This window comes from Harpia harpyja, chromosome 3, assembly GCF_026419915.1.
Source record: "Harpia harpyja isolate bHarHar1 chromosome 3, bHarHar1 primary haplotype, whole genome shotgun sequence".
Lineage (NCBI taxonomy): Eukaryota > Metazoa > Chordata > Aves > Accipitriformes > Accipitridae > Harpia > Harpia harpyja.
In genome coordinates this window covers 23,717,669-23,741,915 of record NC_068942.1, presented here as the reverse complement: position 1 = coordinate 23,741,915, position 24,247 = coordinate 23,717,669, and the positions used below count along the sequence as shown (strand labels likewise).

General features: G+C 38.9%; 1 protein-coding gene across 1 annotated transcript in view; it reads left to right on the top strand.

Moving 5' to 3' along the window:
- Positions 1–709: 709 nt before the first annotated feature.
- Positions 710–24,247, top strand: part of TTK (TTK protein kinase) — a 49,806-nt gene continuing 26,268 nt past the window's right edge. The window contains exons 1-6 of the mRNA XM_052781652.1: positions 710–775; positions 3,661–3,837; positions 10,510–10,654; positions 10,928–11,153; positions 15,659–15,765; positions 21,023–21,163. Coding sequence (XP_052637612.1) covers positions 10,510–10,654; positions 10,928–11,153; positions 15,659–15,765; positions 21,023–21,163 — 619 coding nt within the window. The 5' untranslated portion in view covers positions 710–775; positions 3,661–3,837. The remainder of the gene's footprint in view (positions 776–3,660; positions 3,838–10,509; positions 10,655–10,927; positions 11,154–15,658; positions 15,766–21,022; positions 21,164–24,247) is intronic.

Below are 24,247 nucleotides of genomic sequence, written 5' to 3'. Positions count from 1 at the left end.
GCGACCTTTCAAGGTGTGATCTGTGGCTTTCGTCAGCTTCTTACCATGTTATGTTCAGCAATTTCACATCGCATTCTCTAGATTTCCATGTCCCCTCAGTCAGCTTAACCTCAGGCCAAAACCTTGTCAACAGCCGAATCATTTGCCTGCAGCCTTAACAGCATCTTTGCATCAAGTTTATTGGCACCCATTTCCTATCACCAATATAACACTCAAAATACGTCACGGTTAGAGCCAATCCCTGTGGTATCCTTCTGAAACGAACAGCTTGAACGCTTCTCACTGACCATTCCTTTTTGGGGCCTGTTGATTAGCCAGTTTCTAAACCAGTATGTTGTGCGTGCGCACATCTGTGCATTTTACAGACTTCCAGCAAAAACCGGTACCGGACTCCAGAAGAAAGGGACAGCTCAGAGAAAGAGCTGCTTTTAGCAGCCTCAGGCATCCTGCAGATGCGGGATCAGTCTGTCAGGAGCCCGCCTGAGGAGAAGGCAGGCGGGCCGAGCGCCGGCCGCCATCACCAGGCGCTGGAAGGAGCCGCCCCTGTCACGGGGCGCGCGGCGGCCACGACGCCCCTCCAATAGGCGGGCGGGCTCCGCTGTTTTTCCTTCCTCCGGCCAATCAGCGCTCGCTTCTTCCCCCGCCACGTGAGCCGCCCTGACCAATGAGAAGCGGGCTCTCTGGGCGTCGGTGATATTCAAACGGAGAGCGGTGGGCTCGCTCGCTCGGCCGGAGCCTCGTCCCGGCCCTGAGGCGACAGCGGCAGGCGGCGAGGGTGAGTGCGGCCGGCCGGGCCGGGGGGGTCGCAGCCGTCTACCGGCGAAGCTGTTGGCGGCGGTGGCCGCGGGGGTCACCTCCCGCCGGCCCCGCCTTCCGCTCGCCGCCGCCGGCGGGAGGCCCACGCAGCGCGGCCCGGCGCACGCCTGAGGGAAACGGCAGCGGGCGGGCGGGCCGCCCGGCCCTGCGGGGCGGTGGGCTGCGACGGGGCGCCCGGCGGAGAACGGGGCCTGCGGCCCCGCTGGGCTGCCGCCCCTGCGGGTGAGGAGAGCCGGTGTGTGTCTCGGCTGGTCTCCCTCGCCACCGTTTCTCACGGCGTTCCTCCTTCCGGCATTCCTTCTTTTCTTTACCTGGGTGATAGAGCCGGTTGCAGACTTGGCAGCCGGCGAGAGGGTACGGTTGGGTGAGGATAGCAATCCGTTGTGCAAGTTATCCTCGGTGAGGCCGAGGAGTGGTGCTTTCTAGAAATAGGTATAAAGGAGAACTGTGCTTGGTATTAATTTACGCAAATCGTTTTGGAAAAAAGGAAGGTGCGCGTGGGCAAGTAGAGGGAAAAGGAGAGAAAAATCTTGGAATGCGTACCCACTTAGCTCTGGCTAGCACAGGTGACAAAGCAATGGCTATTCCTGAAATGATACCCTACATTAAAACTGCTCTTAGTTATGTCCCTTGTTTCTGCTTGACTATATCCTTAAGCCCTCAGAACTTAAAATTGTGTCTCAGTGGTTTTGTGTGATGATGCTCTGTTCCCCGCTGCCTCTTGGTAGCTCTTAGCCTGCCGTACGGCCTCCGGTTTGTTTGTGCTACAGTAGCTCGCCTTCTTTTCTGCTGTTGAGCCTCTTTGCGATTAGCCCTATTTTGTATCTTTGAGTCTTATCTTTTTTGTAGCTAACACTAGAATTTCAGTTTTTCCTATTTCTTTTCATAGTTAACGTTGCTAACTTTTAAAAAGGATTTTTTTTTTGAATGTTGGTTGCGGTTTTTTCCCTTTAAGAAAATCCTGATTTAGGCTTTAGGACTTGTAAACAAAACCAAGTAAAGAGTATACACATGTGTAGTGTTTTTTTAAAGCCTGGCTAGAGGCTTTAGAAACACCACATTTCTATGTATTTTGGGAAATAGTGGCTGGGTAAAGGAGATACTTCTACTAGTGGCTGCAGTAGGGAACAGAAGTGAGTTATTGAGTCTGTCTAGTTAAAGTGAATTAATAATCTTGTAACCTAGTCTTGTAATCATATGCGATATGAAGGGAGCTGAAGTTAGAGAGGATTTGGAGGCCTTTGCCACTCATCTGAATTCAGATTTTGGTGACTGCTTATGGAAAAATTCAGCTTGACTCTTTCCAGTAACTGTTTTTTTAACATCTGTCTGGAGTAGGCAAAAGTCCTAGGATTTCTTTCATATTCCTACCATTGCAATTTGCACTTTAGACTTCAACCTAAAAGCTTCTATCTTTTAACAAGGAGGTCTTCTGCTTTCGTGACTTCCCATGGGTTTTAAAGAAACTCAGCAGTGTGAAAACTAGTATCTGGTCTTTCAAAGCAGTAATAAAAACTAGCTTCTGCTGTAATATCTACAGAACACTAATTGATAACTGGATGAATGGCAGATAATACCATGTGTTTCTGAAGATGGTTGTGTGGTGGTGTTGCACGTTTCCATTATTACTTGCCTTGAACCAAGACAGCAAGATCCTGAGGGCGGGAACTTTTAAACACTTAAATGTCCATCTAACATCCTAATGTTCAGGAAGGGTCTTTGGTAGTACTGTAGTAGTGTGTTTAAGCAATGTTGATATAATTGCACTTGGAGATAGTTCCACTTTCTGTAACTGACAGCATTTTCTGCACCACATGCAAGCACGTGTGCATCTTTGCTTAAATGGTGAGCACTATTAAATAGTGAACTGAATATATGAACAGAATAATGCAAATACTATAGAAGGCAGCGGCTACAGTTAGTTTTTTCCTCTTGTTTGTGTGTGATCTTTCTGCATAGGAAGGGAAGGATAGCTTAAATATTGAGGGGGGAGGGGAGGAAAAGCTGTCAGAAAACATATGCATGGGTAAAGTTTCTGGTTTAGAGGGATACGTGGCTTTTTACCTCTTCTACACTGGGTAGAGTTCTGCAATGTGGTCTCTTGACCTTAGTAGATGCTTTAATCAGGCCACAGGATCAGTGCTAAACAAGTATTTAAGATAACAGTGTAGCCACAATGGTGTAGGGGTATAAGGAAAATACAGGTAATAGGATAACATTAATTTCTTTTACTAGGCCGATCAATTCACTTGGAGGAAAAAAGCCGGGCAAGCTCTTGGGCACTTAATTTTTGCTGCCCTCTACACCTCCCTAATCTCCTTCTCTGTATGGACTTCTAGATCTCGGATGTGCTGCCATGTAGCTGTTGCAGTTAGAAGCTCAGTTCCTATTCAGTGCATATATAACAGCAAGTTGCTATTTTAGGGTCTTTGTCTTGTCAGATTTTGAATGTACTTCACACAGAGAAATTCACGGCAAATGCTTTCTTTAAAAGTAATCATGCAGCAGATTAAGCCAAAAAGAGACTCTGAATGCTTGCTTACGGTTGAACTTCGGCATGAGTAGAAAGATTAGTTGCAAATCATGACAATACACAGGTGAATATGCCCTTAGTATGTTTTTATCTGTAAATGTTGTAACAAGCTGACACATTTGGAAGTGCCTGCCCTCAGTCCAAAAGTAATCTTTGAGCTTTTTTGTTCTGTTTTTATTACTAATGAGGAATAGTTTTGCTGATTAATGAAAGCTGCATTTCTGGGATGTCATGAAGATTAGGCAAGCTTACAGGGTGTACTGATATTCACTTGCTTGTCAATGTCTAACCATTCCATTTTTGATACACAGGAACTTCTTCAGGATGGGGAGCTACATTTCTTGCCTTTGCTGGCTTCTTGGGATCGTCTGAGATAGTCTGACCTTCATCCATGTTATCTTTTTGACAAGGCATATCCATTCTTTAGGAGAGGTTTTCTCCATATAGTACACATTGAACCTTGAACAGTTAAGCAGCACGCCAGAAATGTAAGTTTGATGCGTATTGATGAGAGTTAAGATCAAATTTATGCAGAAAATGATTTTTTTTTCTACTACATTTGACAAGCTGTCACTGCAAGACAATAATGAACCTTTTACATTGGTGAGGAAAATATTTATATTGTGTTTAAAAAAAATAAAATCCACCTGGGAATTGTTAGCAATTACAGTTGTAATGAGAGATCGCAGTATTGCTAAACATGAGGTGAATTTCTTTTGATCTTGGTGCTTCAGGTTCTGGAGAAGCTGACTTTGTCCATACTTTGAGGGAACGGGTACAGTTTAAGGACAGATCTTTAAGGTTATTCTCACCCATAAAGAGGAGATTTGGAGTATGAGTTCCTGTAGCCCCTTCTACTGTATTTATAAAAGTCAAAACTGGAACATGTACCAAAATCTTCCTTATGAAGAGATAAACCTGTTTTTCCCTATGAAGTAAATAAGTATCATCTTCAGAATGGCATGTGAACAGTCTTTGCTACAGTAATCACCTATGTAATTTTTAGCAACATGATCTCCAAATGATGGGACAGTTTACAGAGCCAGTCTCAGAACAGCCCAAGTTGATTTTCCTCTATGCTCTTTAGGGAGAAACAGATACTGAAGGAAGTTCCAAACAAGCACTGAAATTAGGATTTATTCAGTGTACTTTTCTGAAGAAAAATGAGGGGAGGCTTTTTTTTTGTCTCAGCTCAGTGAAACAAAAATTGTATTCCAGATTTAGTATGCTGTATCTAGCTTTCATAGGGTTTTTTTCTGTATAGGTCTTGCTTCCAGCTATATTTGGGGATGCTTGTTTCTACTTTTCTTAGACCACTGAAAATATTTCATTTTGTCAAGGAAGGAAGGAACCATCTTCAGAACTCAGTGCTGTTTTTGCTTTTCTGCAAAGATATTATAAAGTCACATCTTGAACATTTCACCAGACTGAGTTGTTAAAGTGATGCTAAGACCTTTTGATAGTGGTAGTGTAGATGGTGCTTTTGGCAGACTAAATCTTGGAGTTTACACAAAAACCTGTGTTTTGAACCTACTAAAACAATACTTCTATATAGACAAGAGCACACTTATTCTTGGTGGGCCATTTCTCATACAGGAAGAACATGAAAAAAGCCTACTTCTGCTGTATAAGCAAGCTGTGTAAACATGACATCTAGTTTATGGTCTCTGCTTGGGGAAAGCTGGGAGTCTGCTGCTTTTAAAGAAATGCAAACTTGCCATGACTAATGCTCTAAAATGCACATGGGTCAGCGTTCCCAAGCACAAATCCAGGCTGGGTGATGAGTGGATTGAGGGCAGCCCTGAGGAGAGGACTTGAGGGGGGGGGTGTTGGTTGACAAGAAGCTCAACATGACCCAGCAATTTGCAGCCCAGAAAGCCAACTGTATCCTGGGCCGCATCAAAAGAAGCATGACCAGCAGGTTGAGGGAGGTGATTCTCCCCCTCTGTTCTCGTGAGACCCCACCTGGAGTACTGCGTTCAGCTCTGGGGTCCTCAGCACAGGAAAGACATGGACCTGTTGGAGCGGGTCCAGAGGAGGGCCATGAAGATGATCAGGGGCTGGAGAACCTCTCCTATGAGGACAGGCTGAGAGAGTTGGGGTTGTTCAGCCTGGAGAAGAGAAGGCTTTGGGGAAATGTTACTGCAGCCTGCCAGTACCTAAAGGGGGCCTACAGGAAAGCCAGAGAGGGACTTTTTACAGTGATAGGACAAGGGGTAATGGCTTTAAACTGAAAGAGGGTAGATTTAGATTACATATTAGGAAGAAATTCTTCACTGTGAGGGTGGTGAGGCACTGGCACAGGTTGCCCAGAGAAGCTGTGGATGCCCCGTCCCTGGCAGTGTTCAAGGCCAGGTTGGATGGGGCTTTGAGCAACCTGGTCTAGTGGAAGGTGTCCCTGCCCATGGCAGGGGGTTGGAACTAGATGATCTTTAAGGTGCCTTCCAACCCAAACCATTCTATGATTCTATGAAAAAAATTGTGAGACTTCCTGAAAGTGGTACCAGGTTTATTATTTAGATAGTGGAATTATAGGTGGAGGAACTTACTTTGTCCTGTTCAATTACATCTCTATCAATAATTCATCTAAAATAGATCTAATCTCTCTGGGCCTTCCAGCAACTTTTCATTGACTTGTTATACCTGAGTACAAAAGGAACAAAGACCAACAATTCACTGTAAAAATAAACTTAGTCTTTCTTTGAACCTATTTAATATGTCTAGAGTGCGTTACCTTCCCTGTTTCTGGGCCCAACTTCACACTAATCAGTAAGACAAATCCCCTGGATATCCACTCAATTCACCACAGTTTTTAATATTAAAATTCTCCTGTTCATTAGATGCATGGAACATTGATTAACATGGGAAAAGCTGTGATCAGTGTGTTTCATGAAAATGTAGAAGATTTTTGTTGTAGGCAAAAAAAGAAATCACCAGTTTTTCTTCAGTTTATTTTAGCATTCTTGCTCTGCTCAGATTGCCTAGATTCTTATCTCAGCTATATCGATGTATTATATTTCAGTTGATAATAAACTGATGTAGCTTTGAGGATTTGGCATAAGTTCCTCAGAAAATAGTCTTTAAAACTCTAAATCCATATCCCTTTAGTAACTTAAAAATAGGTGTCACTTGTCTTTGGCAATACCCCTTTGAACAAAGGAGCATGTGAATTCTTTTCTGCTTACCCACTGTGAAAACTAATTGCTGGAACCTGTGGCAAGGAGCTTAGATTAACATTGTGTGCTAAACTTTTAGGCATAATAAAAGAAGGATGGTAATGGGATCATAGCTCGTGTTGGCTTTATGGATACGTACATGCAGAACACTTCTGGTTTTAGGTCTTTCCCCTTTTTGTGAATTGCCTGTAGCAACTGCTGTGGAGGAAGAAGGGCTGTGAAGAGGAAGAGAAGACCAATTTTGTGGGACATAAAGCCTGTGAGGACCTTTCTCTGTGAGGCTTTTTGTCCTGGAGCTGTTAGAATTTGAGCCCCTGGCTTTTGTTGTAGTCTGACTACTTGCTATATTGGGCATGTATCACTTGTTAAAGCAGTAGGGAAATCTGGAGGAAGGTGATCATCAGGATGGGATAAGGTTTTGCTAAACAGAGGATATAGAAATTTGTTTGCTTTTCGTATACAGATTTGGCTACATAATGTAGGAGGTAACTACATCTCTGTAATAGATTGTCTGATGTGCATATACAGTAAGAAATATGGAAGTTTGTGTTAATGTTTTTTATAATATTAATAGATTTTGAGCTGGGAAGATGGCTGAAAAGTGAAAATATTAAATAAGAGGGAAAAATGCCTTTTTTTTGTCACAAATGCTTGCCTGTGCTGCATCTGTTGAAATTGCTGAGTGTGTTTGTGTGTTCTTTTGCTAGCTCTGCTGGAGAAAAACCTCCAAGCTTTCTGTGTATCCCCAACAAGCATTTTACTATAGCAGTGGTTTTCAGCATTTATTGGTTGGTGGAGCTCATAAGTCTTCTAATGAAGTGTTGGACAATTATAATTTCAGTATAGTTTAATTTGCTGTGTCTTTGCTAGTCTGTGTTGATCTGAAAGTTAGACCCTTTATAGTTAACAGATCAGTCCTGAGTACCACTGTGGTATGATACATTGAGATTTAACAGTGAGGGGTATAACACTTCTGACATTTATTTAGATGTGTTATCAACTGCAAACCTAGATTTAAATTACCAGCTTAATAAATGATTGCAAACACACATAGCATTTAGTAGCTAAGCTACTGTTATAAAAGACTTAAAAAAAAAAAAAATCATTTAACTTTTCCAAAATAGCAAGTTCAGTGATATTCACTTTTACCTTAACTTTATTTTTGTGTTTTTCCCCTACATTCTTTCTTCTCTTTCAATGCACTCTAGCAAACCTGCATGCTTTCTGCCTTGATTTGTGCTTAGGTAGGAACTTCTGTAAGCCCTTACCTAGTTACCTTGTTCTTTAGAAGGAATCCTATCTCTGCTGGACTTTCCTTTTCACCCATAATATCTTCACATTTCTATGTGTCTGTTAAACTTGCAAGATCATGACTATCTCTCCTTGTGGTGAGAAAATCCCTGGGTCCTCTTACTGTCACAAACTGTACAAAATAATGCTGTAGATGCATAGTGTATCTTTTAAGGTATATGTTTGTTTTCTTACTGATATAATTTATTTGTTCTGAACTCTTTTCAGGCAGAGATGCATAGTTCATCCCTGTCTCATCACAGCCTTAATTCTGCTAAGGCTTACTGAGAATTATTCATTGTTTGGTTTAGTTTATATGTAAAAGCAGTGGTAATTTTCAAATATCTCCACGTCTTCACTGCTAACCATGAGAGCAGGGGTTTGGAGTTAGATATTTATCTATGACTTTGCCCACTTCCAGCCAATTTTGTTCACACTTCTCCAACACAATGTTAGTTGCAATGAAGCTTTATAATTTAGTTTTCAGATTGAATTATAGTGAATGAACTTGCAAGGTGCTAGAGTCAAATGTAGGCATACAGAGAGAGGTTTGTATAGCATATCTCTGAGTAAAGATAACAGTATCTTTTTTGTTAGTAAGCTGCCATGCACATCAGTGATGCTACCATACCCTTAGTAATGAGAAAGTAATATGGCTTGTTCTTTAGAAATCTGCACAAAAGTTTCCCTTTCCTGGACAGAGATTGTAGAAAGGTTAAATATACATAGTTTAGTCTTAATAATGTTCCTAATATTTAATTTTGTAAGCCTCAAATTACTCCAGTTTTGTGGACATAATTCTTAGTAGATGACAAAGTACACAAATTTGTTTTAGGGTTCTCCCAACTTGCATGTAGGCTGTGAAACTGTGCAGAAATGTCTTTGGTATTTTACATGTGAACTTTCCTCATCTTCTGATTAGTGTTTCCTGGCTAGCCCTCCCCTCCACCATCAGTTTTTAGTTTGTGTTGGATTGTATTCCTTAACGCAGACATTCCAGCCAGGAATTAATACAAAAGTTGAATATTATTTATTTCAAGTGATGTAGTGTAGTAATTTGTTACATATCCCTTACTGATTCACCTGTACTCAGTGGTTTGTCTTTATTTGTGTAGTCTCTTAGAATGAATCCTTTTGGACAGACATCTAGGCAGTAAAATTTTGCAACAGCAAAAGTTAATGAGAACTAGGACAAGGAACTATGTCAAAATGTTTGATTTAGAATTTCAGTGGTATAAATAAGTGCCCCATGTTTCAATTAAGTGCTTCTTTAGAGAAGGATAATGCTAAAATTGAGGCGTAACAAGAATAAACTGGTATTTTTCAGAGCACATCTCACTGTCCAACTACACATGTATTATGTTAAATAAAAAAATCATGGCCATTAGAGAGAGGAAGTAATGGGAAAGGTGGGTTGTAAGTATCTCTTATGTCTTGAAACTTATTATTTCTACTGTAAGTTGTACCTGTGACAGAAAAAGTTAATATTGTTAAAACTTCAAGCTTATTGTATCAATTTTCTTTCTATATGAAAAATGTTTACATTTAAGGGATGTGTGTGGGGGGGGGTGACATGTCTAAGGTAATCTAACCCAGCTTTACAGGTGTCATCAAATGAAAGTCTCTCCTTCCTGCCTTTCCTTTCTCTTGTCCCTGTGGTGACACAGTTGAGAGAGCAGGAAAAACATGAAAAGGATAAAAGCACTACCCCTTTTTTTATGTAATTTTCTTTTAGTATTTGTCCCTGTGTTTCAGGGTCACCATGAAATGTGACAAACACTTGTTCCATTGCTGTTTATTCAAGAGAAGTGGCAGGAGTGTATGGCTAGGAGGAGGACTGCCTCGTAGCCATCCTAATCATAGAATCATAGAATGGTTTGGGTTGGAAGGCACCTTAAAGATCATCCAGTTCCAACCCCCTGCCATGGGCAGGGACACCTTCCACTAGACCAGGTTGCTCAAAGCCCCATCCAGCCTGGCCTTGAACACTGCCAGGGATGGGGCAGCCACAGCTTCTCTGGGCAACCTGTGCCAGTGCCTCACCACGCTCACAGTGAGGAATTTCTTCCTTACATTTCTTCCTTAATCTAAATCTACCCTCTTTCTGTTTAAAGCCACTACCCCTTGTCCTATCACTACATGCCCCTGTAAGAAGACCCTCTCTGGCTTTCTTGTAGGCCCCTTTAGGTACTGGCAGGCTGCAGTAAGGTTTTCCCAGAGCCTTCTCTTCTCCAGGCTGAACAACCCCAACTCTCAGTCTGTCTTCATTGGAGAGGTTCTCCAGCCCCCTGATCATCTTCATGGCCCTCCTCTAGACTTGCTCCAACAGGTCCATGTCCTGGATTCAGGATGTGATTTAATACAATAGACTTATAGCTATTCAGGCAACATATCCCACCCCCCATTTTATTCAAACACTGGACATAATTGTTGGAAGGGGCTACTGTGAAGCATGGACTAGTATTTGGGCAGATCAGTTAAGTACCAATTCCTTTTGCTCATCTAAGTTGGCTTCTGCTAAGAAGTTTACTTGTATAATGAGATTGACAAAGGCTTAATAGAATATTTGTTACATAATGTGGTTGAGGCTCAAGCTGCAAAATATACAGAGGCTTTTGCATGGTAGTTTGAATTAAGGTGAGCTACAACAGGGTTCTTCAGTAACTTCACTGGTTCTTAACCTTGTGTCTGCAGATGGAGGAGGAGGACCTAAGTGAAAGAGGATTGCCACAAATTGCTTCAATCATGAATAGAGTTAGAGACTTGAAAAACAAATACAGAAATGAAGACAATAACACAGATGAGCTTAACTGTACTAAAATCTCGGCTGATACAACAGGTGTGTGTTTTTGTTGCTCGATTGACACTTAAGCAGCAGATCTTAACCTAGACTGAGTGAAAGAACCATTAACTGAAAGGACTTAAATTTTAGTGTTTCTTCAGTATTAATGACCACAAAACACATTTCATCTCTGTTTTAGTTAACTGTGTTGCTCTAATCTTCTTTAAAAAAAAATCACTAATCATCTTAAATGAAAGCTTATAAAAAGTGTTTTCTTCTGTGCATGTTTGCTGCAGTTTTAATCAATCTCCTTTGTTATTTTTCTGTCAGATAACTCTGGAACTGTTAATCAAATAATGATGACAACAAATAATCCAGAAGATTGGCTGTGTTTTTTGCTTAAGCTAGAGAAAAAGGGTATTCCTCAGATGGATGTTAGCCTGCTGAATAGACTCATTGGTCGTTACAGTCAAGCAGTGACTGCATTACCTGCAGAAAAGCATAGTCAAGATGAGAGCTATGCTCGCATCCTTGTGAGATTTGCTGAGTTGAAAGCGTAAGTATAAATTTTCAATATAAGAACTCATTACAAATTCTGCATTTGAATGATAAGTAGCTTGTTTTCATTAGTGGTTTCTGCAACAAATTATCATTTTGAGTGTGGATGTTTTCATATCAACTCCTTGACACTGAGCAGCTTTGGCTAGTCAGTTTATCTGTTGTCTCCACAGTACTTGCATTTTTTTAATATATGCTAATAAACATGATTGTTCAGAGCTATTTGATTTAGAGATGTTAACACGTTTTTTTCTGGGTTCTATGTGTAAGGTACGTGGGGAAATAGCATGAGACCCTCTTTTTTCCAGCTTTACACTTCAGCTCAAAAGAAGCTGCATGGGTCAAATCTGATATAACTTTGGGTAACTATAATCTGTATAGTAAATTGTGTATGTTGTAAGTTAGGATTCATTTTCCTGTGGACTTCTGTAACTAATTTGGCTGTGAGGTAGACAATTTGCTATTATCTATTCCATCTAGTCAAACCATAGTGGTCTATCCTTCTCTAGTCTGCTTTTTCCTTACTAGGAGAGACTCATCCCAGCTACATTAAATTAGCTGCCTTTAGGGTAGGAAGAATGTCCCAGAGCATCATTCCATACCTTTATACTTATGAAATTAGTTTTGTGCTCATTTATTGCTTTATTCAGTCCAAATTTGAACAGTGTGGTGGTTCAGATGTTTTCAGACATAATTTGGGACAGGGTTATAATTCGATTTTTATTGTAAGGAGTTCTTTTGTCAATTGAAATATCATTATAGCAAATATCTTGATGAAGAGCTGTGTTTTAACATTGCAGCAATCAACAATTAGAGTTGAGCAGGTGGTTTTCCAGTGAATATAGCTAGTCTTTTCCTGTTTCTTGTATGTCCTCTTATTTGGCTTTTTGGCAGGTGGCTTGATCTTGCAGTATGATATTGTTTACTTTGTCTGTACTGTCATTTGGATGGATCTTGCTGCATCAGTGTTTACTAAAAGCATACAATGTAAGTAATCTGTTGAATCTACTCTTGAATCTACTCTTGAGAAACCAGCAGGAGTGAATAATGACCTGCTGTGAATCCTTAGTAGGATTGAAGAGGTAGGGTGGTTTTGTGTAAATGGAGTAAAGCTTATCTTCCAGAAAGACCTCCTGTCTTTAAAGATACTGAGAGATGGTGTTTTTGTTCAAAGGTGTTAGTTGCTTTTCCTCAGAACAGAAATTGCGTAGCGTAGGCTTCCAGCTCACACTTTCTGGAATTTTCTTTTCCAGAGTGGTGATTGGATGTTATTATCAAGTCGCATCTGTTACCTCATTAGGTACAGTAGGAGTTTAAGTTCAGGAAGATTATTTCCTACCTCCCTAATCACTTTAAAACTCTTGGACCTATTTCCACTTGATCTTTAAAACACGGTTTTAAAGGTGCATACTTTTAAATGCATACTAGAACTATGTTCAGTATTCTGTGTGTTGTATTGCAGAAAGCAAAACTGAAGGTACTGTCAGTAGCCTGTTAATGCTAGAATGCATGAGTTATTGACAGTTTTAGTTGCGGTGTCCCACTGAAATGTCTTTAGTTGCTTCACTGCTATAGCCTTTAGGGACCTTCTTGGGAGAGTAGTCTGTTTTGTTTCACTATTAAAATGCTGTCTCTATAGCTGTACTAAAATACCTTCCACTTTGGAAGCCAGCCTTACTCTACCTAGCTCACTGGGTAGTTCAGATCTGCCCTTTTTGTTTTCTGCTTCGTATTTCTGACTGGCAAATACCATCAGTCATGTTTCCTGACTTGCTAATGAAAAATATTTTTAAAAAAAGATGAACGGTCCACACCCAAACCCCTTTTAAAAGTACCCACCAAAATCTGACATAGCATCAATTTCAATGGAACTCTGCTATAAATATCTCCCTAAATTATGGTCCCCCATTTGAAAATTACTTTCAGAGATTAGCCAGTTCTTAATCATTTATTATAAGCTAATGTTTTCTTATTCAGATTCAGTGGCATATAATGTCACTTATTTATATGAAACTACATTTATGAAGTACATGTGTAATCACACCAGAACATGAAATTGCTTTTGACTGATCAGACCTAAAAAATAGCAACAATGTTTCTTGTCTGTAGTTTTTGGAGATTAATGTCAAGTTAATCAGTGGGTGGTTATTTGGGTCTTTTGTGTTTGGCATGTTCACTCATTGCTCATAATTTTCTTGGTGTTTGAGATTTCCCTGCTGTTTCATACTTACCTTCTCTGTTCCTGGCTGTCAGTTTGTGTAGTACTATCTGTTTTGTCTCAGTTCAGTTTTAGCTTCTGTTAAAGAAAATCCTCTCATCTCATAACTTCCTAGAGTGCTTCTGATTTTTATTTTTAAGCTATTGCAAGTAAAGTAACACTTTGATACATAGGATACTGTGTTTGGTGGGAGAAGAAAGGTGCTCTTCAGTAGAGTTCTGTTTGCTGTTCTCCCAAATGTTCCACCTAACAGGAAAAGCAAGTCAGAGCATAAATGTCAGAAACAGTGACAATGGCTTGAGATTTTAGTGCCTGTTGGCATCAACACTGTTTTCTTCTGATGAAAGCTGGATTATTCCATTCTTGGCACCAGATCTGTATTGTCCTGGTGTCTTCTCTAGCTGCAGTCTGACAATGCCAAAACCTTTTGACCTATTATGATACTGAGGTGGTTTGAAGAACCCTTGAATGTACTCTGAAACAGGCAAAGGTGAACAGTTAGCTGCATCTGTGAGTGATTATCTGTAACTATGCCAGGCCTGCTTTTATGTAATGCTTCTGGCTGTAGCACAGTGCCACCAAGTGTGGGGCACTTGATGCCTGTTGCTAATGTTAGGTCTTGTTCTGCATATTGCTATCCAAGCCATCACTGCTTTCTACAGGAACTTAATTTTTAACATATTTTTTTAAAGTGAATGTATTTCATGTTAGAGCTTAATTTCTGTTACTCTGACTTTGCTTGCAGATGGGTTATTCTGTGCCTGTCCTATTGCTTTGCATGATCAGAGCTGAGTTTGTTAAACTTACTGGAGTCCAGTAACATGCCTAAACTATGATAGAGACTTTTCTCATTCTTAATTCCATAGAATTCTAATGGAAATATTTTCTCTTTAGCTTTCCGTGTTGTATTTTTCTGTACTTATTTTTTAAGCCATTGTCATAAATTTTTCACCATCCCTACTTCTATGTACTACCTTTGCTTACCTGTTGATCCAGGGTAGAATTTTGGAAGAAATTCCTTTATTTTTTGATTGTGGATTTTAGTAGTAAAAATGTTAAAAATTCTTTTTTTTTTTAAAAAAATATTAAAAAGGGGGAGGGAGTCCATCGAAATGCAATGTTAATTTATTATTTCATAGTCATATAGATTCAGGCCTTTATCTTGACAAGTATTTCCTTAAGCTGTAGATCCTCTAGAATAATCAAGTGTTGGTCTACTGTGTGCAAGCATCTCTGTTGTCCTACTTAGCAATCTCTGGCTGAATGTAAAAGTAGGATTAAAATTTAGTAAAAGTAAAGAAACTTAGATGTGAAGTATCTTGTCTGGACTTTGTGGCACTATCTCTACATTTTTGAAGTATACCGTGTTTGCTATTGCGGCTTCCAGTTTGTCTGCAGAAAATGGACTTAAATCCACTTTGTGATGCCAAATTTAACTGATAAGACTGTGTTGCCTAGGAGTATGGGGAAAACGGAATGAATTCCCTACATCTTGTAAGGAGTCAATGTTCCCATAGAACCCTTGATAGAGGTAGCTATTGGATAAATGTTATGTCCTAGTTTTCTATGGTATTATAGATGTACCAACAACCAACTTCCTTCAGTGACCTCCATCTCTGCTGAGGGCATCTGACAGTTTGGGTGCAGTTGCAGAAGCTCTTCAGTGTAGAAAAGCTCATAACCTCTAGCAAATATTTTGGAGTTCAGTATTACGTTAATGGATTGGAAACTTTGTGACCATATTGCTGCAGGGTATAACTAATAGTGTATGTAATATTTCTTCTGACTGGATTAATACAATATATTTTTCCACACTTGGTGTTTCTAAAGCAATTTCCTCCTTGTCCTCCTGCCTTACAACCTCCTTAGTATAGGAGTGGATGCATCTAGAAGAATGGAGATTTTTCTCTGGATAGTGTTAGCATGTAGCCTGGAAGGGCTACGGTGAGTGTTCTGTACAGGTTAGTGGGCATTCTGAGGGAAAATATCTACATATTTTGAGGAATAATATAAGCAGTGACAAAGAATGAGTCCTTAATCTTTCTCTTCAGGTTGGAGCACATTCTGGCTTTTGGAAAGGGTCAGCTTGATATCTTTCAATTATCAGCTTTTAAGACTCTTTGTTTATTTGTACTTCACTGATGGCTCTAAGGAAGAAGAAAAACTTCAGCTATATATGGATTGCTTTTCCAGAATTATCTAAAGCCATCACCCAGCACATGGAACTTCATTGTTGTTACTCAGGCTCTTTACCTTGTGTAACTATTGATATGCTGTCTTTACAGTCTTCAAGATCCAGAGGAGGCACGGGACCAATTTCATCTGGCCAGACTGAACTGCAAGAAATTTGCTTTTGTGCATGTGGCTTTTGCACAGTTTGAGCTATCACAAGGTGTGTAGAAAAAATTGTTTGGTGGTGTTCTTCTGTGGTGTTCTAGGTTTTGTTGTTTTAAACTTCTGCTCTGTTACATAATTTTGAAGGAAACTGATAGGTATTAAATCAGAAAAAGAAAAATATGGATTTTCTTTTTTTGATTGAAATTTAATGACAGCGTGTGTGTTCATTTTTTAATGAAAATATGTGCAGAGTTCTTAATAGGTTTTTCCTTTTAGAAATAACTTTCAAACAAGATGAAAATTGACAGTGATTTCAGTTTGGGTTTTTTTAAGCTTAGATCTTACTTGGAAGATATGAGTAAGGTTCTTGATCTGTTGAAAAATGATGCTCAAATTTGGGCGGTAGTTTCCCTTTAGATACTTTCAACTTGCTTGTGGAAGAAATTCTGGCTCCTTCCGAACAGCAACTGTAGATTCTTTGTGTGGTTTTTATTAAACCAAAATATACTGCAAATGTGCAATTTGGTCCAATTACTTTTTCCTTTCTGCCACTCAGGTTCTTAAGTTGCTAGCAATTTGATTTCAATTGATTATTCTGTTTCCTGTTCCATTGTTGAACATTCATGTTGGGGTGGTGGAGATGGTTCATATCTTCTGTTGCTTCATAAATGTCGTGGACTGACTTCTGTGACAGTATCATAGATGCCATGTTCATCATGGGGAGTCAGTTGGGGAGGGGGCAGTTTGTCAGTATTCAAAATAGAATGGTAGTCTTTGCTGTATGTCACCATACAACAGTGTTTTAGGGAAGCCATTCTGATACAAGAGTGATAATATCTCTGAAAAATTCTGGTTCCCTTCTGTTGTGGTTTAACCCCAGCCAGCAACTAAACACCACGCAGCCGCTCGCTCACTCCCCCCCACCCAGTGGGATGGGGGAGAAAATCAGGAAAAGAAGCAAAACCCGTGGGTTGAGATAAGAATGGTTTAATAGAACAGAAAAAGAAGAAACTAATAATGATAATGATAACACTAATAAAATGACAACAGAAATAATGAAAGGATTGGAATGTACAAGTGATGCGCAGTGCAATTGCTCACCACCCGCCGACCGACACCCAGCCAGTCCCTGAGCGGCGAATCCCTGCCCCCCACTTCCCCGTTCCTATACTGGATGGGATGTCACATGGTATGGAATACACCGTTGGCCAGTTTGGGTCAGGTGCCCTGGCTGTGTCCTGTGCCAACTTCTTGTGCCCCTCCAGCTTTCTCACTGGCTGGGCATGAGAAGCTGAAAAATCCTTGACTTTAGTCTAAACACTACTGAGCAACAACTGAAAACATCAGTGTTATCAACATTCTTCACATACTGAACTCAAAACACAGCACTGTACCAGCTACTAGGAAGACAGTTAACTCTATCCCAGCTGAAACCAGGACACCTTCTTTAAGGTTCCCTTCTTTAACCTGTTCCTTGGTGTACTGGATCTGGCTTGGGTGGTGTTAATTTTATTAACAGCTCATATGATGCTGTGTTTTAGATCCGTGACTACAACAGTGTTGATAACACACCAGTGTTTTAGCTGTTGCTGAACAGTGCTTGCACAGTGTCAAGGATTTCTATTTCTTGCTTGGCCTTTCCTCTGCCCAAAGGCTGGGGGTGGGCGAGAGGTTGGTAGGGTATGCAGCTGGGACAGCTGACCTGAATTGACCAAAGGGATATTCCATGCTGTATAGCTTCATGCTCAGCAATAAAAAAATGGGGGATAGTCTTCACACAGTAGCAGATGATTGGAGACTGGCTGGGTGTTGGTCTGCTGGTAGGAGGTGATGAATGATTGCCTTTACATCACTTGTTTGTTTTTTATTTTCCCTGTTTTCCTTCACTTATTAAACTCTCTGATTTTTTTCTTGCTTTTGTTCTTCCAGTTCTGCCTCTAGACTATTCTAGACTATATATGTTATGCTGTAATATATCTAGAACAATAGGTCTTCAATACTTTGGGCCAGTAGTCCACAAAGTTCACCTGGGCTTATGTCACTTCTTTCCTATTGTGTGCAGGGGAGGTGGTCCTGGTACTTGGTAGTAGGCTTGTGCTGCCTACCCACAGGCTTGTATTTTTGGGTGTCTTTTTTAATCTTCTTTCCATGGGTGATTTGAGCAGTGATCTATGTCACCCTGTTTATCTCCACCCTTTAACAGCTTGCTCTATGCAGAAAGACAAGCACATTCCATTAAAGCTGTTTTCTTCTTTGAAAGCAGCAGCCTTGGTGGATGTATTTTGAGGTTTTTGTGGTTTGTTTTTCTTCATGGCTTTTGTCAGTATCATGCAAGCTGTTGTATACTGCCTAGTATGAGAAATTCTCCCCCAAAGTAACTACAATAAATAAAGGAGATTAAACTGTCTATTCTACACTCTGGATTCTGAATACATCTTACTAGTTATTCTTCTTTACATGTACTTTTGTTTATAGAGAAAACCACTACCAGTAGAAAATAGACTTTTGGTCCAGTACTTTTTTCAACTGTATTTTGGAATACAGTTTAGATGTTCAAAATGTGTCCCATGAAGCAGAGCTGTATTATTAAAGTCAGTAAGCAAATACTCATTTGTCTTCTCAGGTTTTCCAGTTTTTCTTAACTAATAAGTTTATTTGTAATGGAGCAGGAAAGGCTGTGGAAATCCCCCTCAGATACATGCCATGTAAAATAATTGATGGAGGAAGGATACTGAATTTGACTCCTCCCCAGGATGGGGACGAGAAGGCAAAAATCTGCATATTTGTGACTTGAAATTCCATGGTTTCTCTGTTTCAGATGAGTCAGTTATCTGACTGGTCTTGTTCTAATATAAACTTGTAGTGTTGAATTCATAAACAGTAGTAAAAAGTAGCTAATAATTTCAGTGAGCAACGTATGCTTATTAAAAAATAATAAAACAGTAATACTGCAGTAATAAAGATATTGTCAAATAAGTATAATAAACAAAGCTTATTGTGTAACTTAAAGTGTAGAAATGTTAGTACTGTTTACCAATGACTAAATTCATCCTTCTATCACAATCACTTATGAATTTAATCATAGCTATGGGATGTGTTCATGCAATAGTTTCTCTGACAGCAAATAGTCAACCTGAAATGAAGTCCTAATCCCAAAGGTATGAGCCATTTATGATTGGCTTTGTTTTATCTCCAGTGTGCTCTCTGATTGGTATCTGTTATCCTTGAGCTGCTCTGTTTGACATTTGGTAATGTGTATGGTGCTATAGTGTCCCTGCTGGGTGTTTCAGAGAGGATTAATGCGAGTTGTATGTTACTTTAAGTGCTGTTTCTTTTTCACTGAGTGTGTCCAGCTCAGGCCAGAGGGAAAGGAAGAAGGTAGTGCTTTGTTACTCCCTCATCCTGGTGATTTCAGCAGTGCTTTGGCACACCTGCCAGTTGCTTCTGGATTAATCTGTATTTCCCTTTTCATTAAGAAAGATAAGTTAATTATACATTCACTTCCCTATATTGAGCAAAATTGTGACCTAAAGCTCAATTCTGAAATTATGGTTGGCAAATTGATATTGATTTCCTTACAAATTGAATATATATGACCTGCAAATGGAGTGACACAATAAAGGTGCCATTCTGTTTTGGTTTTATTTAAATGCTGAATACACCTTCATTTAAATAGGTCAGATGAGGAGCTTTTCTCTTCCTTACTTTTGGTGTGCCTTGGGTAGTGTACTGGAAGCCAGATTTGCTGTGAATTGCTCTGAACTCATGACTGTAAATAAAACTCTACTTTTGGCTATATAAAATGTTATGCCTAGGTGGATCCTAGGAACACCATGATCCTAGGTGGATCATTCAGGCTTTTTGTATGTGATGAAATGGACTGGTTGAAACTCACAGATACTTCTGGCTTTACTTTTTTGCCTTGGTTCCTCCTCTGTTAAGGGGGATGGAGCAGTTCATTTTTCACAGGTGTTTTGGTGTCATGTTATTTCTTATTCAATGTGGCACATAATACTAGGAGGAATTAGTGTCATTTTGAGTAGCAGGTCTTGTTGAAGCAATGTGTGGTTACTAAATATAGCCAAAGGTAGAATGCTGGTTAAGGTTTCTTGAAAAGAAATACTAAGCCTATCCACTTGCTAAAGATTTGGGAGAAAAATAGTATTTGATTATATGATTAAAAAACAAATCATAACTAATATGCACAAAATAATTTAAATGAAATAATAGCCAATCTTACTTTGGCATTTCCTTGCGTCAGTGTCCAACATCACACATTTATTATTCTTAAAATAGGTTACTTAAGCATAAGTTCCTAATATATATTACCCCACTCCTGCCCCAGTCTGAACTGCAGGTGACATTGACATCTAACTAATCAGTGGAGTTTTGAGTGCTGGAGACCTCATGAAGCTCTGAAATATACTATTACACAGTATAAGAAATAATTATATACATATGTAGCACCTGTAAGAACAAAAGTGGTTTACATTTTGCTGCTTTGCGACTTCAGGGGCATTAACAGCTGTAAGAAAACATCGTATCATTTTGCCCCGGTGCTCTCTAAACCAAGGAGAAGATATTGGTTGCAGTACACTTGCCTTATTTGACTGTTACTGGTTTTTTTAATAGCTGTATGTGTACATGCTTATGTATGTAAATTAATTGCTTTCAATATGTCTTGTTAAAACACCTGCTCTTCTCCCTCCAGTTCTCTTCAGTCTCCATTTATGGCATTTAGTAATGTGTAAAACTGTAATGAAACAATATCCTTCCTTTTCACTCCTCTTTTCTTAACTGTAGTGCTGTCTGGAGTAATGATGTTTGATTTAACAACAGCTGCTTTTAACCTTGATTTCTGTTGAGTGCATTAAAAATGTTTTGTAATGCATATGCAATAAAGTTTGTATCTGGTCAGATCTAAATGAAAGTCCCTAAAGGTCATCGTCTTGCTGGTACTACAGAAAAAACTGGATTTCAGAATTTGTGTTGTATTTTCTTACAGTTCCTGTAACACTAAAAAAATACTGGGAATGCAGTTTTGTGAGTTCATAAAGCATATTTTGTGACTTGGTGTTCAACTTCATGTGAAAAATTGACTTACATTATTCACTTGTAACTAGTTGTAGGCAGTATCCTTAAAGTGAATGCCTAAGGCAGGGGGAAGTGCCTAATGAACAATGGCTTCAGAGAATAATACAAAGTGAATATAAGACAGCTTGAATGTCATCACGTCTTTAAAATAAGACCACGTTGCCCCAGTGTAATTGTTTATTTCCTTGATTTCTAACTCTGTGTTCCTTACTACTTAGGAAATGTGAAGAAGTGTAAGCAGCTCCTTCAGAAAGCTGTGGAGTGCTCTGCTGTTCCACTAGAAATGTTGGAAACTGCTCTACAAAACTTTCATTCACAAAAAAAGCAGTTGCTTTCAGATGAGAAGGAGAACTTAGCAGGTAATTGCAATTTCTTAAAAAGTTGCTTGAGTTTATGCATGTTGTAATTCTAGATTGAAAATATCTTTCTAATGTTTGTCCCTTTTAGATATGAACTCATAATCTGCTATCATCTAATAAACAGTCATATTTATATTATAAATCTTATTCCTTCAATACTTGCTTCCATCTTCAATGCAGTGACTGTAGTTTGCAGGAGCCGTAGGATGGTCAATTCTCTAACTCTGCAGAGGGTGTTCCTCTGACTGTCATTAGGTGTTTGTACTTTCTAATGGAGACTTTCAGCTGAAAATGTGAAATAAGAGCTACTGGTGGTAGAGAAGAATTAGAACTAAACCATGCAGACTGAACTATACAGATAGCTTACTTGGAGGTGTATCTTGTGACAGGTTGGTGAAGTTCTGGCATTCATTTAAGTGAAGCCAAATCTAGGAAAAATAATCCATTTCAACTTCATATTTATTTTACAAATGGACGAAACCCATGTATTTATCAGTACAAAATCAAAATGCTTGGCTATATCATAAAACATAACTGATACCGATTGCTGGGTATATAACTTCAATAAGGGAACAGTTACCTCATGAATTTTTCAAGAGAGAAATTTGGAGTGGAATTGAGCAAAAAATGGTTTGACTTCAATATTGAAGTGCATGTGACTGACTCTTCCAAGAGTGATATCTAACACTTCTATATTTTTGCTTTGTGTAAGGACAGAATTAGTCTGATTTCATTTCCCTAGGGATATGTCTTCAGGAATGTGGTTTGAGATTTGGCTGGCTTCTGTTGAATCAACCTTTGTGTGAAACACTAGTTGGGGGGGGGGGGAGACACCAAACATTTGGTAACACTTGCAATAATATTCAGTTATGGTATTAATTTTTTAATAAACTTTATTTTTGGTCCTATTCTGTTTGCCACTAATCAGATGTAGACATAAGTGCCACAGCTGATGTACTGTGCTGCAGGAGAATATCCTGTGGAATATCCTTCATGGATCGTACAATTTCTATCTGATATTGGCTTTACATGCTGCAAAGCTAAGGGAATACCTATGAGAGAATACATGTCAAAAGCCTGTTTGCTATTTAGGAAGCAGTGAACTTTGGGGGAAGAGTAGGCTGATGTAGTATTTCATTTATATGAACTTGTAACATTAGGTATTTGAAAAATGCAAGTATTAATCTAGCTATTTAAAGATAAAAGTTTAAAAGGCAAATAACACTGGACTTGAAATAGCTCAAAACTCAGGGTTGTATGTGGCCTGAATTGCTGAACTTGGCTTTAAGTGAATTTGGTCCTTCTGGAACAATAGAGACTGTTTTAGTGTATAGGCATTTAAGTCTTGTCTCTTTTGTATTTACATTTAAAGAGCTGCTTTTGAAAGCTTTTTTATTTGCAGACAGGAATGCTGTATGTGTAAATGCATTTCTTCACAGCTTCAAAAGATTGTTCAGAAAGCTTTTGACAAGAGTTATATGCAGTTAGTGTAGTGATACAAATATAAAAACTGTGCAGCAAGTCTAGAAGCCATTGGTTTAATTCCTTTTTTTCCTCTTTCATTCATGCACAGAAATCTAAAGTATTTGACATACCAGGTGCGATCAAATATGTTTAATTGGGAAAAAATAATACTTAAATGTAGGTCATTAAAATCATTTTAGAATCATTTATGTTGGAAAAGACCCTTAAGATCACAGTCTCTGACTGTAGTCATGAATAGTATGAGAGGCAGATAGGTGTTCTCAGCCTGAAGGAATAATAGTATCGCAGATCACCAACTGAATGTGAGAATCCAGTGGTAAGCTTGGAGAAAAAAATCTTTGTGTATATGAAAAAAAATGTGTGGAGAGTGTGTGTGTGTGAGCTGGTGATGGTACTGGATTGGTAAACTGCTAATTCAAAACTATGAGTATCAGTGTTATGTAAAGAAAAACTTAGAACTACATTATATATTGAAGCACTTGTCTTTTTTTATTTAACTGAGTAGTTTAGTCTATTGGCATAAGTAGTTTATAAAAAAATTAAGGACTAGAAAAATAGCTAATACTGCGGTGTTCATCTGTCAGAAGTCTATCTTCTGCTGGCTGAAGGTAGAAGGGATACATGGGAGGATTCAAAATAAAAATCAAATTAATTTTAATGAACTGATCCAGAATTTAAAAACCTTAGAGAAATGGTATATAGAAGTCCTTAAATTGTGATTTCTTGAGAGGCTGTGTATAGCCATGAATTATTCTGTTTATTTGTGAAGCAGATTTCCTGTACTGATGGAAAACAAGGCTTATGTGATGTAGAAGACCATATTATGTAATAGTTGTCTTTGATTTTTTAAAAATACATGTTCCTTGGTGTCTGACAGTCTTTAAAAAAAAAAATCTTGTATTGTGGAAGAGATCTTTCTACCTGAATAATCAGATATTAATTTCAATTTTTAAAAGGGTTTGTCAGGAAAATAACTGAATTTAAGGTGTTAGTGTATATCTGAAGGCTCTTAAAATAGCTTGTACTCAATGTTCCCTAAATGAAGAATTAAGCTACCTTTTCTATATTGTAACACATGAACACAGCGTGTTCATGGGCAGTTACTAAAGCATTGATGTATTTGCATCAGTGTGTTCTGACTTCTCCTGGTCATTTGTTGTTCTCTGAGAAATGACCTTCCCTTCTTCACCTCTAGGCAAAAATAGTTTGGATGATGACCATGTTGTTCTGACCTGTGTATTTGTGGTTTCGAGGTTCTAGAATGACTTTTCAAATAACTTGATTTCTGCTTCTGCTTACTGTAAAGTACGCCTGAAATAATACTTCATTTTCACAAAGCTCATTAATAATGTGACTAGGGGTTGACTTAACATTTAATTTTAAGATTAATGTACAACTTCACGTAACTTTTGCCAGATCTTCAATAACTGAGCAAGATTTTCTACTGCATTAAGACGGGGCTGGTGAATGAGCTGTTTGCTATTGCCCACCTTGATCTTTCCTGACCTGGCAGTAGAGCATGGTTTATAAGACTACTCTCAAATTTGCTATCAGTGAAATCAGCTGGTTTAATTTAACCCAACTAATTGCTTAGACTAA